This window comes from Mycteria americana, chromosome 9 (genome assembly GCF_035582795.1).
Source record: "Mycteria americana isolate JAX WOST 10 ecotype Jacksonville Zoo and Gardens chromosome 9, USCA_MyAme_1.0, whole genome shotgun sequence".
NCBI lineage: Eukaryota > Metazoa > Chordata > Aves > Ciconiiformes > Ciconiidae > Mycteria > Mycteria americana.
Window position 1 is genome coordinate 9,093,467 of NC_134373.1, and position 18,016 is coordinate 9,111,482.

The window sequence follows — 18,016 nt, forward strand, 5'->3', positions numbered from 1 at the left end:
ATTGGCCATACTGACAAGTGATTTGCTTTTGTCCTCTACCACATCCCCAGATGGTTTAATGACCTTGTGCATTACAAGTGAGAATTTGGTTTGGTGTTCATCTGACTCTCAGACTCGGAGTTTGTCGCTTCCTGAATAACTACATTTCAGCAGCTTATATGGTGACTTAGAATATATCATAGGAATATTCTTTTTAAGATCTCTTTGTTGCCATTACCCACACAACGAAAACCACATACTTCTCAACATGTGCAGTAAATTCTTCAGGAGTCTCTGCTAATAAGTGCTAAAGATTGATTAATTAAAATCAGAAACTTTTTTCCATGCTGTACAAACAAACTTTGCATTTCTCACCCTAAGCTATCTTTAATATGGTATTACTAATAGTGAACACTTAAACTAATATCCACTACTCAAGTGGATTTTAAACTACTTTTTATAAAGACAGATATAAAAAATGAGGAGGTGATAATATATACTTGAGTATATAACTGTGTGAATTAAAAGCCAGGTTCCCTCAACCCTGAAGTGTTATTCATCCAAATGTCTTGTACTGTAAGCTCCTTGGAAAAATAAATGCCTGTGCTTTGTTTCATCTTGTGCTGAACAGTACATAAATAATTACTACAGTTTCTAAGAGATGTGACATCGGGTTTGACAAACTGCATAGTGAATCAGCAGTAGAATCAAGGACAGAACCTAAGTCTGTCCCCTCGATGAACTTGCTGAGCTGCTGCTCTACTTTTACCACTACCTATCTTGACCAATGCCTTAAAATGCTGAATTATTTAACATTAAGTTTACATATATAGTTTTTTAGTAGTAAGACACCTCTATACAGAGATACTTTGGACGTGGGTGAAAGTAGTCTCTGTTAGAACAGTTTTCTACTCAAATAGTTGTTCTTGACTTCCGAGTCTTAAACCATCTTATAGCTGGCTGAACCAGCTATGTGGCAACGCTAAATCTGGACACACAAATTATACACATAGCTACTCACTACTGTCAGCATTAAATATATTTTGAACTTTCCCAATGAACTGGTGAAACCTCTTCATGGTGCTGCGTTACCAGGTGGATAAATAACGTTAGGAAACTGAGATTACACAAAGGAAGCAACATAGCTGTTACACTTTGGAACAAATAATAAATTTTGGCCATACAGCAGTCCAATAAGTAAAAACTGTCACAAGCTGGGAAGTGTTCTCTGGGCTGTTGCTGCATGCACTTTTCTTAACCTCCAGAGAAGCAACACAACAGTGAGTTTTCATACTATTAAGTTTGAGAAACGTTTCTGGTGTGCATGCTTACCTGCCCGAACCCCTTCATAGAAGTCATGGCCTCTCTGAAAGATAAAAAAAATTACCACAGTTTTCTTAATAAAAGCCCTCTACCATTCCCGACTGACTATCATTAATGTAGTCTCCTTCAAGTTACATGTAAAGACATGGAACTGGAAAAAAGAAAGTGACAGCCTAATAAACACGCAAAGAAGATACTGAAAATGAAAACTTTTAAATTGTGAGCCCTTGATGTAATCTATATAAAACTTAGTCTCTGATAGACTTGCTACCCCTCCATGGCTGGGAAGAGACAAAGGGCTCAGCTGCTTGCTTACCATGCATGCTTGGCTCAGCCTGTATTCCATTGTGAGTACGTCTTGTAAGCTCATGGAAGCTCCTTCTCTGAGCTGTCTGAGAGTCATCTTTAAGGATGTAGGTGACATCTTATTAATAGTCTGGGGAAGACAATAACAATTATTTTTATTCTCTTCAATTTAGACACCTTTGCAAGTCTGTCTTTTTTTGCATTTTAAACTTTGTGAAATAAATGGCACTCTTCTCCCTGAGCTCACTTATGTGATACCTATTCCTCTCCCTCCCTCCCACCATGCTGTCATACTAAATGAACTCACTTGCATAAACTTTTATCAGCAAGATCTCTGGGATGTATGCCATCACTTGTGGAAAGCCTAAAACACCTAAGGTCACATCATTTATGATCAAATTACTACTAGCCAGAGAATCTAATGCAGCTTAAAAGCCATTTCCAAACAGATTCTTTTGCAAAGTGAATGCGAGTGTTACAAACAATTATATTCCGTTTTTTACTATCATATATATAGTCTGAATTGCTCTTAGATGTTACTGATATTGTAGCTGATATTAGTATTGTACAGCATTTAAGGTTTATTTGGTACAATAGTCAGAGTAGTAAGGTAATAATAGTGAGATTAGCCAAAAACTTTAAGTAGTTGCTTTATGATCATCTGAAAAGACTAGATAATATACTAAGAAGAAAACTGTGGAAGAAAAAAAAATATTAAAAGAAATTAAGCATAAATGCATATTTGTCCAGGCTTCTTGTCTGGGATCAACAGATGCTGCAGTAATTTAGCCCTACGTTGCTCTGCTGATAGGAAGCCTGGAGGTCTTGCCTTCCTTCTTTTGACAGAGCTACAGGCTAGAATATTATGCAACAGACAGGATCTGTTTAAGGCACACAAACAAATGCTGTAAATCTGGCTCTCGTGACTATTCTTCAATTAACAGCACGCCAGTAAACAGTAGGGGGAGGTGGGGAGAAAGACAAAAACCTAGTTAAGAAAACAGAACTGAGCTTTAAAGCTTTCAGGGTTGTGCAGGAAAGGTGCTAAATCTTATTGTTGCTGATCTTTGTTTTCTTCCTCTAAACAAGACTCTTCTTCCCCTGTACACCCAACTAAAAGCTCTGTATTATTCACAGTACAATAGGCATTTCCTGATAATCAGGACATTTTTACCACTACTGAAAAGCAGCAGATGGTAAGATTTGCCTTTTTACATTATTTTCATTGCAGACATTAGACTCCTTACGCACAGACTGAAATGGCAGGTCATCAACATTAACATCTTTTCTGGCTCCCAATTACTCTTCATCCCTCTCCAGACACCAGCTGATACAGCAGTGACCCATTTTGCCTAGTTAAGCTGGAAAACATACAATTGCTATACAAGCAGGAGGCTGTGCAATTCTACCTTAAAAGCACTGGTTCTGTCATTCTGTTATTTGCATGTTGACCACTTCGCTCAAGAGAGAAGCTAGTTTAGAAAGGACTAATGCTGGCTCAAACTGTCAATATTTCCTGAGTTCTGGTAAAGCTCTCTAACAACGAGCTGCCTTTCAGCAAATAAAGAAACCAGCTATACCTTTAATTACATCACTATGTAGGTCTCAGATGGATAGCAACTCTTAACTGGACCCATTATTTCCTGTAATATGCTCTTGCTGGCTTTACCTTTGAACTAGACCTTTTCTCCTTTGAGTTTCGCATTGTCATCTAGATTAGAAAGTATTTGCTCAGAACAGGTTAAATGGTAAGCACAGTGCAACCAGATGGTTCCCTAGGTGAACTGGTAATGGCAGGTTCTTTCTGGTCAAAGCAAGCACTGAAATGGGGAAGATCTGAAAACAGCACTTAACTAGTCTAGCGCATCCAGCACCTGCCTTATCTTGGCATATCAATGAGGCTGAAGGTGGAGGAGGCACTGTCATAAATCAAGCTGAAGGAAGAGGAACAAGGAAAGAAAATGGGTAGATGTAATTGCAGAAAAATGAGTCACCAGTGTATCTATAAATAAATTCTCTGTACAAAGAGGAGGAGGGGATTGGTGCTAGGGAACAAGCCTGAAAAGGAGACAGGATAGGCTGAAGTGGGGAGTACTGAAATGCAAAGAAGTCTTCATAGAAGTATTTGACATTTACTCCAGTATCTCTGAGACCATCTTGATTTCAACATAATGATCCTGAAAGCTACAAGCTGAATTTGCAAGAGACCTGAATGCCAATTATATACTATCAGAAGGTGACTGAACTAAGTGGCACTGACTCAGTGGAGTCCTTTACAACAGTAACAGCTGGAATAGTGGCTGCATCTTTTGTCTGTGAGGCCCATTAAAGTTTCTGACCTGATCTGCTGAGGGTCCTTGAGGGAGGATTTCTTTAAGTTAAAACAAACAAAAAAACCTCCCAGAGGTCCAGTATATCACTTCCCTTGCAATAGGTGAAGACACCCATCGCTTACTTTCTGAGATACCAAAGCATTTGTTCGTCCGCACCAAACAATGATTCTGGATGAGCTTTGACAAAATATGAGTATCTAACCAAAACATCACAGGAAAGCTGCTTAAGGACAGATATATCACTCTTACTGGTCTGTTAACAGAGTTTCAGAATGCTTCTTTACTTGAATTCAACACTACCAAGATACCATCCAGCTTCATTCCTGTAATCTCTCACCCACTCGCTGCTTACCCATTTAAAGTTTCAGGAGCTAATGTCTGCATCCCAGCCTGACCAGTAGGTCTGGACAAGGTGTCTTGTAATTCTTAGTCTCTGCAGTGTCCTGCACACTACACTGTAATTCATCCAGCAACAATGAAGGCTATTAAATCATGAAGTATCAGTGCTCAGAGGGTGCACTGTCCTGCCAAAAAAAGCTATAAGAAAGCATCATGTGAAAACCAAGGCCTTTCAGGACTTAAAGGGGGCTTATAAGAAAGATGGAGACACACTTTTTAGTAGGGCCTGTTGTGATAGGACAAGGGGTAATGGTTTTAAGCTAAAAGAGGGTAGATTTAGACTAGGTATAAGGAAGAAATTTGTTACAATGAGGGTGGTGAAACACTGGAACAGGTTGTCCAGAGAGGTAGTGGAGGCCCCATTCCTGGAAACATTCAAGGTCAGGCTGGATGGGGCTCTGAGCAACCGGATCTAGTTGAAGATGTCCCTGCTCACTGCAGGGGGGTTGGACTAGATGACCTTTAAAGGTCTGTTTCAACCCAAACTATTCTATGATCTGATGCTTTTCAGGTTTTGACCCCACATGCTTACTTCATCCAATTAGAAGTGGTACTTCTGTCACCCAGATTAAAGCTTTTTGGCTCGCGTAAATACTAAAAACAAAGTGATGCTATAAAGTAAAAGGTTTTAAAAAATATTTTACTATGAGTTCAAAAAGTGTTTTAGTACTCTAGCTTTCTACCTGTTTGTGACAGGGTTCAAAATGTGATTTAAATTATGAAGCCATTCTCAAGTAGTATTTTAACAACTTTATGTTCTTCTTATTCATGCAAACCACTTTAGTATCAGATATGTGAAAGCCTGCCAAGCAGGCATGTTTTGAAAGTAAAAAGCCGAAGTACTGTAGATTGAACAGAAAAGGATATCTAGGATAGCATGGCTCACAGCATACTTGGATTACAGCAGAACTAGTAGTTCCATTTTGTTAACACTAAAAGGTATCTGTACATCCAAAGTGTGGATGTACCAAGGTGTACCTCCAAATTAGGGTATTTGTATTAGACTTTCAGTTAGGGCTTATTCCATAAGCTTACTAATACATATCACAATAAATACACAGGGAAACAAAGGAAAAAAAGCATACACATTGCTGTTACGGAATCCTTTACAGTCTCTGTATTTGTCATTTGAATGTGCTGTTGTTCCTGTACCTGGACACTAAAGTGAAACCTTGGTTTCACAAAGCAACAGGAAACTATCATCTATGGACATACTCCTGGTACTTCCTACTGATGAGGAAAATTACTTGCTTCACACAATCAGCGAACTGCTATCAAGGATAATGTCTCAGTCTCAGACTGTCATGGTTTTGCTACGTGTTCCCTGCTCTAACCAGTTCTTTGAACTCCATTCCTCTGAGCAATGTGACAGCAGGCCAGTGCTCTGTCTGTAGGTGGTATAAAATGCTCAACTGCCAGGGTGCAAGCTACCATTCTTTCTCCAGTTTAATTACAGTTCTGCTTCCCTAGTAAAACAAAACCTCCAGTTTAACTGGCAAGCATTTCCTGGAGAAAGCCAGATTTATACCTGAATCCCTTTTTAACTTCTTTCCCCCACAAATGTATTTTCCTTCTTCAGTTTTGTGGATCTTTCACAGAAGAAATTAAGTATCTAATCCTACAAGTTTACTTAATCCTACTGCTTAGCACAGAATGTGTGCTGTTAGAAACTTGTCTGAAACTTATGTACTTGTTCACACTAATAAGCCTTGCACCTGCTAGAAAATGTGGGGTGTCTTTTTTTTTTCCCTGACAAATTTCTGTAGAGACAGAAGCAACTCATATTAACACAGTCTCATCTCTTGAACAGAACAGACAATTGTTCAGCAACTTCTGTCATCTCCAAGGACAGTTATTCATTTATGAATCATATGAAAGAAAAAAGCTGCTATAAAGTCCTATTAAAGACATGAAATAAGAAAACCAAAGAAGCAACAAAAGAGCCTTTTTTTGCTGTTGTTCAGGAATTTAAAAAAAATCAGCTACACAAAGTCATAACTTTGAATTAGATGACATAGTTTTAAGTTCTAAATTTAAAATATGAAACAAATGTACCCTCCTAAACAACAAGGAACAAGAACTTTTTTTTTTTTCAATAGGGGAGATGTGAGTTATGAGGCTGCAGATGAAGGAAGCAAGTTGAGCAGGTTTGGGTAACTAGAGCAAATGTGGCAGAACAAACTATCTCGTTAACATATTTCAGTAACAAAGTGTTTCCAGGCTCCTTGCATCTTTTGTAGTAGAAACTGTATTTTGAACAAAGCACCCTTTAAAGGCTATATGCTATTTTAAAAAGTTTCACTAGGTCTGATTATGTTTCAAAGTACCATAAAATTGTATGAAATTAACTTGGGACAAGCTATATGAAAATAATTCTTGATTGTCTTCAACCTCCACTGAAACTAATCAATATAATATCCCTGCAGAATTATACTAAACTTCCTAAAATCTACAAATAAAATACTGCCTTGTAACTCAAAACTATAAAGAAATAAGAGCGACCAAAAGTGACTGCTATTAACATGCTATCAAACTGTCTCTACAGACCTTAATGTAAGTACTTTCCCGCCATCTATAACATATGGAAAAAGTGAAGAACTGAATCATACAGCCTATATAGTTTGGGGGAAGACCATGATGGTAGCCTATGGTAGGATTCAGGTCTACAAACACATAAAATGACGATTCTGGCACTAGCTGATTTGACTACTTTATTCAATAAAACTTGAATACAAGTGGGGGAAAAAATTAGCTTTCCCTTTCATTCAATTTTACTGTTGTAATACATATGCTAAACTTCTTGCAATGGACTGGGCATACTGGTTAGCACAAAGACAATTTTAAAATTGTCTTTCTCAAAAACTGTTTGAGAGTTCTAGTGACAAAATGTTAAATCTTTAATTAAAAACTAAAAACAAAAATGTATTTGTATCTGGGACAGGATGCCTAATGTTGATGATACTACATTATAAAATTATATTCCTTCTGCTCAAATGAAAGTCTGAAGATGACAGATGTTTTATTTTATTACAAAAGCAGGACTACTTCTGTGAGCTATAACTAAAGTTAAAACAAAGCTTTTGTTGGAGAAATGTCTGTGTTCTATCCAATTGTAAGTAATATTTTAATAGCTCCAAGACAAACTTTTACAAGGCACCTGAATACAGATACTTCAAAGGAAAAAGAAAATACACACATTGCTTATAAATGAATATAAGTTGCTGCTTGTTTTTGAGGCTGAAGTGTGTATTGTGTGTAGTATTACTGTACATTTTTTTGAGTTGTGACTACATCCAACACTCAGAAATGCATTAAAAAGATAAAAAAATGCTTTGTGATGATAAATTGCTCGCTGTTTACCCAAATGAGATATCTGGAATGGAAGAAAACTAACAACATTGTTCTGGCACTGTTTTATTCCAACCCTTGGCAATAAAATGAGAAGCTATAAAAGGAACCTTTGTCACCAACAACCCCTTGATTGTGGGGAGGGGGAAAGGGAGTGAGTTTGTTTGTTTGTTTGTTTGTTTTACTAGATTACAATTTTATGTAACATATGATGGTATTCACATTGTGTGGTTATACAGAGGAATATTCTTGTCCAAGTAGAACTACTGACAATCCCACAGGACTATATGTGAGAACCGGAGGATCTCAGTCCAATGTCCTACTGGTGTTACATAGTATTAGTTATGTTAATAAGGTGACTAAAGTCTGCCCTATGATAAGAAAGTACAGAACCAGACTTAAAATCCCTAGCAACATTGAAGACATTACCTCTAGCTGCTTAATGGCAAAAGGAGAACCATCTTGCTTTAATTTTCTAACAATTTCTTCCATACTGTTTGCTGAAAAAAGACTAAAAGGAAAAAAAGTCAGTCAATAAATGAATGAACTGCTTCAGCCTTCCTCTTCCCTATGAAGCGCTAGTAATGCAGAAACTAGAAACAGAGCATAACCAACTGATTTGTCTTGTCTTAGCAATGTGTTCCCTGTTCAGTTTTAAGTAACTCAGTTGATAGGCATCTCCTCTTTCTTTACAAATATCTAGCATTTCGATAAACCTCACTTACAAACTCTGATATTTATCCAGAAACTTTAATTACTACCATCAGTCTTACCTGTATTTTTATTACACATCAAATCTCTAGCTATCAGCTCCGTTCTACTGGTTTGGTGTCAACATCTTTCGTCTCTAAACTTAGTGCCATTCTTCTTCAAGAGTTTTAGCTGCTTCTTATCACTCTCACTTATTTCTTCTTCCCTTTCTGATACACAGAAGTTCCAAACAGTCATGGAAATGGCCTTACACCAATGAGTATAAATGCGCTACGTAACATTTCCTGTCCAACTGAACAATTACTCTCACAAATCCCCATCCAATTTCTATAGAAAATGTTCATTTTAATGTGCCATAGGGTAGTTACTTAATATAATGGTGTATCAATCAGGCAAATATGCTCAAGTATTTAATATACTGATGAGTTAAATGTTTAATAAGCTTCAGATAAAGCTCCCTAAAGATAAAAAAGTTTAAAGGACTAACTTGAATGTCATTTCTGTCACCTTATCTGTGGAACACTCATCTGTTACTGGATTTAACTTCATGTTTTCTATCCAAAAGAATAAAAAAGAAGAAAGATTGCTGGATACCTGTTAATCTTCTCCATGTGTTCATCAAGTACAAACTCCTTTTCTTTATCAACTTTGCTCTATTTAAAAAGCAAATACATATTTTACTTGGTTATTTTAGACTGAAAAGCTTATCGGTACTGAAATTTCAATGACTTGTGTTACAGAAATATCATAAATGAACATTTAATATTCATAAGACGCTGACATTTTTAATGAATTACAATTTTGCAGTGTGTATAAATGAACTTGTCACTATCTTGTGAATGTTAAAGATGTCACCTCATAATGCAGTGCTTGCTCTGAGCTACTATTTATGCATATTTGACTGGGTAGTTATCTTGTACACAAGTAATCATGATTATTCTATAAATACATTGCTATCAAATACACTAAGAAAGCCAGTGTAGATAAACCTACTCAAAAACCTGAGAATGTCTTAAAAAAAAAAAGTTGATTTTCTTAAAATATACAGGCATGTATATATAGATTTCTTTTTTTTAAAGACCAAAAAAAAAAGCATTTCTCTTCCTTATCTTTTCTCTGTCATTTTACAAAATTTTATTTGGACAACCAAAGAGCGTGAAAGATGTTAGCCTTATGTGGAAAGGCTGTCAAATGTTTCAGATCTTCTGGCATTAAGGGGTTTAGGACATAAGCAGATGTTCCACTAACAGCAGCTGAAGCTGAGAAAGTTATCTGAGCTGAAATGACAGGGAACCTAAAAATACACAGCTTCCTTTTCCATTCAATGTCCTCTTGTAAAGCAGTATACTGCAACATATAATCACTCCTATTTCATAGCTGTCTATTTTGTCAAAATAATCAGTACTACTATGTAAATTAGCTTATCCCATTTATTTTTCTAATTAATCTTTATATATGAATTTAGTAATTCCAAAACAGAAATAACAAGAGTAGACACTACTTATTTTAAAGCCAAACAACTGGGGAGTAATACTCAAATTGACTGAATACACTGAATGCTGATTTTACTCCAGAAGTTTCCTTTCTTTTGAAACAAAATTACAATGCACATCAAAACAGCTAAAATAGCCACTGAATAAACTGATTGTAAAGCCAAACTCTTTTATTTTCATGTCCATTGTTACATGGGGCTAATACAAGTACTAATTATGTATTACCAATACAGTTACATTCACCTCCAAAATCACAACAGAGAACTATGGGTTTGTCCACTGGGAAAACAGCACCTTTCTCCCCCTGAAAATATTACTTTAAGACCTGAGATGCTTTCCCTACAATGCATCTGCACTCTACTAATACTTATCCTATTGATAACTCCTGTGCTTATTCACCATCTTTCAATTATCTCAAGGCTACAAATATATAAAATACTTGAGAAATTAAAGGAACAACTTGAGCCTTTAAATTCAGGCTTCAAATCTGGATTGCGGATATTCTGCATGAAAATAATGTTAAAATTTACATCAATTGCATCAAGCTAGGAAAGTATTTCTTCAGGCCGATAAAGTTTCTGGGATGGAAATATAACATCCCCTTCCAATTCAGCAGTGTAGCATTTAATAACTGGCACTGTAACTTCTGCAGCCTCTGGACTAGGCCAGTAGTTCTACCCCTGTTGTTTGTGTTTGTCAGAATCCCTGAATTTCAGGCTAACTCCCCAAATTGCACTTGCCATCACGTACAACTCCCAGGCTGCTAGTGGCTATCTATTTTGCCTTCTGCAAAGCATGCTAGAAATCCAAGAATAACAGGGGAAAAATTAAGGAGCAATATATTTTCTGCATCATCATGCTACTGGCTGGAAACTTACATACACACATACAAAGAGAGAGCTGATCACAATAGGAATTTGAGGGGCATCCAAAATGAATAAAAAGTGAAGAAAGACTTTTAAATTTTAATTTTGACCACTGTAGGCATTAGTGCTACAAAATTGTATGTTATAGAGTGCAAAGAGTTTGGAAACCTTTAGCCATAAAACAAATTATCAGTAGCATGGATAAAAAAGAATTTGTATTTACATGTATTTAATAATTCTGCTTGATTTCAGTAATTCATCAGATTACCTTCACATGGTAAGAGTTCAGTAAGTCTGCAATATTTTCTGCTGAAGGAGATTTCAGTGCTATCAGGTCTTTCTCTAAGGCAGGTAGCTATTAAAAATAAGATTTAATTAGAAGTAAGTAAACCAAAATGTACTACTTGGATTATTACTGCAATGGTAATAGTACTATATAGTACATATGTATATAAACACCCCCCCATTCCCCCAACTTTTGGACAGATCTTAGAAGTACCAAGTAAATGATACAAGGAGCCAGAGTTCACTTTTCAGTGTTGAACCATGTGGATTTAATTATGTCTGCAGTGATGAGCAAAGAACTCCGCTTCCCAAGCAGACTGCCAATGCAGTGCTACAGCTGCAGCAGGTAAAGCCAGCCTACAACAGTCTGAGAGGAAAGAGCAGGAGCCTGGCAACCATGCTGTGCTCAAAATAGTGTCTAACCAGCTCCACAATGACAGTCATGGGTCTTTACACAGAGAAGGAAAGCAAGTCACTGTTTCTCCTTTGCTTATGTCCATGCAAGTTACTGGAACATTATGACTCTGACTCTATCAAATATACTAATTTTTACACTTTCTTACAGCCACTGTAAGAAACAAATAGGATCTCCTTTAAGGAGACTGATAAAGAACACATTAATGGGGTGTTACCTAGATTAAAAACTTTGCAGTTGTACAAATAATCTCTAATTTCAGACACTGTTGTCTAAATTTTACAATTTTTCAAGCAACTTCAAGTATGCTTAGTAAATCATGCCCTTCAACGGTAGAATCATGAAGACAGCAACATTTGCTCCCTCTTCCAAGCAAAGCTGTCACTAGCTGGCAAGTGTTATAATGACAGCTTGAGAGTATCTTACCATCCCTGTTCACAGTACACGGCCAGCTAATGTAATTGCGCCTCTGCATACACTCAAGTTGGTAAAAGTGTATCCGTGTGCTACACAGCTCAAACTTGTCATTATGGTTGTAGGCTGCGCCCTTGCTAGCACTGGTTAGCAGCTTACCTTTTCGGATTCTACAAAATGTGTAGCGATGCCAGCTTTTAGTACATCTCTTCCTTTCAGCCGAAATCCCGTTAGTGCAAGGTAGTAGCCAATCCTTCCTGATAGTCTTGGCAAGAAATATCCTCCACCTACATCAGGAAAAAGGCCTGTAATAAAACAAAAAAAAAAAAAGTGAAGGGAGAAGAACTTGTCCTAATCATGCATGTAACTTAGTAGCTATTTTTTCTTGTCTCACTTTCATCTCCCTGACTTAGTCAGGGCTCTCTCTCCCAAGTTTCTCTTTGACTTGGTTTGACATTTCTCTGTCATCAAAACCCTTCCTAAAAGCAAACTCTTGAACACCTTCCAAACTATCCTTTCCCCTGGCACATAATTTACAAACATATACCAGACAATACTGTTCATTCTATTTGCCAACAACTTGAGACATTTTTAGATGCCTGAAGAATCAAGCGTGCTCTCAGCAAAAAAACACAAGTGACACAAAGAATTGTGAAATAATTTGTGCAAACTCAAACTGGATGCTGCTTTGTCTCTGAAATCTTTTATTACAATCAAAATATCAAACAATGATGAAGTGCCTCTTGCACAGCTAAGTTTGAACAAATTTGGGGGCTGAGAATTCATTAATAGATCAACAATATTGCCAGGGTTTTCCTGAAGCTGGAGGCACGAGATGCTGACCTAATATCTGGTTCTTTGACAGGACTATGACTAACCTGCAATTTAAAAAAAAAAACTATAGAACTTTCCCGTTTAGTGATTGTCTTACATTATATATTTTTTTTAAATCTACAGAGTAGAGTAATTTTTTTAAAAATTCAAAGCTGTGAATAAAATTTAAGACTTTTAAAAGTTGTAATTGAAAAATACGTAACTACTTTTATCAAAGTTTAAATAATTCAAATCATCACTTTGTCAATATCTACCTTATTCTCTTATATATTAATCACCTACAAAATAAATTCAAACACTTCTTGTACCTTTTAACGTACTTAAACTTAAGAAAACTTAAGCTTAGCTATATCAATCTCAGAAATCAAAATGGAAAGAAGCAATGTCCAGTTACTACTTCGAAAAAATCACCAATGGTGCATTCATGAAATGGGAAGTCTTTTAAGAAATTAAAGGTGTGGTGTTGGTTTTTTCACTTTGAGAGAATAAATGAAACATTAAAATAAATTAAAAAGAATACAAATGAGCAATAAGAAACTCAGAAAACACTTGCCAAAGCAGAGATATTAACTGCGAAGATTAAGATGTACATAGGGAGTTTAAATGGGGTTCTGATAGAAGGTGGTAATTTTTCACTCACAAGTAATTGCTTTCAGTCACAAAAGAGTCAATGTATGTATTATAGAAAGACAAGTATTTTAAGATGTGGGAAATTAGAGGTCCCTGAATATTCCTCCCCCTTGGATGGAATCAAGGGGAGGTTTCTTTCAGACAGCTTCTCTGCAGTGTTTTCTTCTTCTCAATAATCTTTAAAGTTCATTATGTTCTCACCCATCTCTCAGCTTCTCCTTTGGTTCCCTCTTGGTCCTCCCCTAGTTCTGCTGCCTCTAATACATCACATAAGTTGTTTTTAGGAGCCAATTCCAATCAGTTATAGTTGTAGTATTCTATTCCTATTCCCACTGATGTGCGTGTTGCCATTCACTGATTTATTCCTCATCCCACAGGCTACTGAGACATACAGCTTTTCTCCTAAAATGCTGTCTTGTTGGCACCCTTTAAAAGCCCTAAGCTGTATTAACCCCAATTCATCACTTAACTTCTTTTTCATCTGTACTCACATTCCAAATAGTTTACTCTGCATTTTACCTTCTCAGTTTGAGCCATCATATCTAGAATGTTGATGCCGATACTGTCATTTAGTTTTATGTTTCTATTCATCTGTCTCCCCTTGGATATTCTATGACTGCAAAACAATCCCTCATTTCAAAATTAAACTTCTCTTACAAATGCCCTCCAAAGCAAAAAGGCAATTACATTATTCTCCCCATCCACCAGGACTGCAACAGCAACAACCTTATCCTCTTTGCTGCAATTAAACTACCGAAGCTCAAGTACTATTCTCCCCATGCTCCAGTAAGTTTTCAGAGGAAAAGCCATCTTCCTATTGGGATCTACAGGGCCCTTCCACATGGCCATACACAGGGAAATTAGTTCTAAATAAACTGTGAAGTTGATTAGCTTAAGTTGCTTTAGAGGCAAATAAAACTAAAGTGAATGAAGGTTTCTTTAATTATTAAGGAATTTACAAACAGGATTATTGAAGGTGTAACTAATCCACTTTAAACTTACATGGTTGCATAAACGTAACCCACTATAGCTTCTACTGTATCCTTTTCAAGGTCCCTGTCTTCCTTTCTTCTTATAATTTTACTCCTCTCGTCCCTGTTCTACATATTCCTCTTAATTCTCTCAATAATGCTTCCCATATATTTCTGCTTACTACTGGGCTTCTCTTACTATATTCCATATACTTGATTTTTTCCCCCTTTTGATAGTATTTACCAATTATTTCTCAAATCCCTACTTAAATAAGAGCAGAACTGCATGTCTGCTGGGCTGACCAGGCTAAAAGCCTATGCCTGTAATGCTGACTTGCAGTCTGTGCTCTGAGACAGATGCAACACACTTCACTGTAATCCCAAGTGTGAAACTCTGCAGTTGCCAAGCTTAAGATAAAGGTAGAGCTACTACATTCCTACCTTATCTTGCAGAGGTGGTTGGAGATTTATTAGTAAATGAATTATAGAAAGCTAAAAACTTAGAGGGATATACAAGAAAGTGTCCGTTATTATTACAACATCACCTTAAAGCCAACTTCTTACAATATACTTTCATCTTTTGTTCTTCCCACCAGTGGTTTTTCCATACCCTCCTATGCCTAAGCTGCTTTCCAGGGCTTTATCTTATCTATGTCAGCTTCAAACTCCTACGATCTAGAAATGCCTTTTATTTCTATTTGCAAAGTGGCATATCTATCTATATCCTTTTATTTATGGAGGTGTATAAATGCAGAATAATTGTGTGAAAATGTAGCAGCTGAATGAACACTTTGTTTTCATTTCACAGAAAAGGTGTAATGCCTACTGAAATAAGTGAACATATGAAAAAATCAATTAATACAGTATCCAGACAGCTAGACATTTTAAACATACACCACAGAGATCAAAACAGCTAAGCCCTTAAACCCAAATGGATTTCAGTGGTTTTACTTCTAATTGATCCTAAAAGTGTTTTAATTACTTTCTTCCCTAAGCAAGTTCTAAGCTGTTCCTTTACATGTCTTCACAGTTTATTTTTGTTTAAATGAGTCCTTGTCAACAAAAGAAATGTACGTAAAGTACATAATTTTTGTTAATATAAGACTACTCATATCTTTACCTTTGAAGAAGAAAGCAAAGAAGGTATCTTTATTATTAGAATAATTTTATATGCCAAAAAAACTCTGTTTAGTTTTTTAAAAAGAATCGTTTCCTTCAAATGGTTTTCTTGTACAACTGATTATGAACTTCAGGAGTTTAGCAAATTCATGTTGTATTAATGCTTGAGCTATTTAGTTTAGTAAGTTTTCCTTCGGCAGAGAAAAATATTTGGAGGGCTGCAACAGTTTTTGTTTTTCTCATTCCAAACTTATTTGTTCAGAAAAATTACATGACATTTATCAGCTAGCAGGAATTGCTCTAATATTTTTTTCAGGAGTTAAAATGATAATGAACTTGCTTTGTTTGGGGGGTTTATTATGTTTTATTTAGCTTGACAGCCATAGCTCATTTAATATTTTAAGAATTTCAGAATAAGTCTTGTGAAATGTTTCATACAGGCTGGATAGCAATAAACAATAGATAATATGTGTAAGACACCTTTTTAAAATATGAAAAATGCTAGACCTTTTAACTGTTACTAACAGGGGGCACTACAAAAATCCAATCATTAGCTAAGCATGCATTTTAACTTTAGTTGTAATGACACTATTGTACTTTAAATATTCTCAACAAAAGCAGAATATTATCACTTTTATTCTCTTTTCAGAACTGAGTCCTGATTTTTTTTTTTTTACATTATTTCTTATTTTTAAAATTACATAACTGTTTGGAAATTCTTTTAAGAAAATAATGGTCACTACTCCTTACAACTAATTCTTTGAGGTGAAACTAAGACTGAACCTAATAGCACCAAGTCTGGGGCCATTTAAGCTGTTTAACCACCAGATAAAATTCTCTATTCTGATTAAATGCATTCAACAGGGCCACATATTACAGACTAGCCTCATTCTCCTGCTTGAAGACATAAAGATAAGAACAATTGCAATTATCCTTCAGCTTCCTTGCTTTGGAAAGATGTAGAAACTAGAAATTCTGCAGGAGAGAAATGCAGGATAGGTTATAGGTTTTGAGCACTCTTCATAAACGTTGTTGATAAGCAGGGAGAAGGGACTCAGACATTGATGAAAGTGTTAATGGAGTATATATGCCAGACAATAACAACTTCAGTGTGGATACCCTGTTGGTGCCAGCATTGTCTTGAAGGGAAACATGAATGATTTCACAGGAGGGTTCACTTTAATCTGACCGACTTTTCTTGAGCCATACCACCATCTTAGAATCATAGAACCGTAGAATAGTTTGGGTTGGAACGGACCTTTAAAGGTAATCTAGTCCAACCCCCCTGCAGTGAGCAGGGACATCTTCAACTGGATCAGGTTGCTCAGAGCCCCGTCCAGCCTGACCTTGAATGTTTCCAGGAATGGGGCCTCCACTACCTCTCTGGACAACCTGTTTCAGTGTTTCACTCCCTTGTTGTAACAAATTTCTTCCTTATATCTAGTCTAGATCTACCCTCTTTTAGTTTAAAACCCCTTGTCCTATCGCAACAGGCCCTGCTAAAAAGTTTGTCCCCGTCTTTCTTACAAGCCCCCTTTAAGTACTGGCAGGCTGCTATAAGGTCTCCCCGCAGCCTTCTCTTCCCCAGGCTGAACAACCCCAGCTCTCTCAGCCTGTCCTCGTAGGAGAGGTGCTCCAGCCCTCGGATCATTTTTGTGGCCCTCCTCTGGACCCGCTCCAACAGCTCCATGTCCTTCTTGTGCTGAGGGCTCCAGAGCTGGACGCAGCACTGCAGGGGGGGTCTCACCAGAGCAGAGCAGAGGGGCAGAATCACCTCCCTTGACCTGCTGGCCATGCTGCTTTTGATGCAGCCCAGGATACGGTTGGCCTTCTGGGCTGTGAGCATGCATTGCCAGCTCATGTTCAGCTTTTCATCCACCAGTTACCCCAAGTACTTCTCCACAGGGCTGCTCTCGATCACATCATCCCCCAGCCTGTATTGATACTGGGGGTTGCCCGGACCCAGGTGCAGGACCCTGCACTTGGCCTTGTTGAACCCCATGAGGTTCACACAGGCCCACTTCTCCAGCTTGTCCAGGTCCCTCTGGATGGCATCCCATCCCTCAGGCATGTCAACCACATCACTCAGCCTGGTGTTGTCTGCGAACTTGCTGAGGGTGCATTCGATCCCACTGTCAATGTCATGGATGAAGATATTAAACTGGTCCCAATACAGACCACTGAGGGACGCCACTTGTCACTGATCTCCATCTGGACATTGAACTGTTGACCACTGCCCTCTGGATGTGACCATCCAACCAATTCCTCATCCACCAAACAGTCCACTCATCAAATCCATATCTCTCCAATTTAGAGAGAAGGATGTTGGGGGACTGTGTCAAACGCCCTACAGAAGTCCAGATAGACGACATCTGTAGCTCTTCCCTCGTCCACTGATGTAGTCGCTCCATCATAGAAGGCCACTAGGTTGGTCAGGCACGACTTGCCCTTGGTGAAGCCATGTTGGCTGTCTCGAATAACCTCCCTGTCCTCCATGTCCCTTAGCATAGCTTCTAGGAGGAGCTGTTCCATGATCTTCCCAGGCACAGAGGTGAGGCTTACAGGGTGGTAGTTCCCAGGGTCCTCCTTT

General features: G+C 37.4%; 1 protein-coding gene across 2 annotated transcripts in view; it reads right to left on the reverse strand.

Annotated features, from left to right (window-relative positions):
- Positions 1-18,016, reverse strand: part of HIBCH (3-hydroxyisobutyryl-CoA hydrolase) — a 50,840-nt gene that overhangs the window by 6,163 nt on the left and 26,661 nt on the right. For both annotated transcript variants that reach the window (XM_075512439.1, XM_075512440.1), the window contains exons 8-13: positions 12,032-12,177; positions 11,027-11,113; positions 8,994-9,052; positions 8,118-8,199; positions 1,619-1,738; positions 1,312-1,345 (exon numbers count right to left, since the gene is read on the reverse strand). In XM_075512439.1, coding sequence (XP_075368554.1) covers positions 1,312-1,345; positions 1,619-1,738; positions 8,118-8,199; positions 8,994-9,052; positions 11,027-11,113; positions 12,032-12,177 — 528 coding nt within the window. The remainder of the gene's footprint in view (positions 1-1,311; positions 1,346-1,618; positions 1,739-8,117; positions 8,200-8,993; positions 9,053-11,026; positions 11,114-12,031; positions 12,178-18,016) is intronic.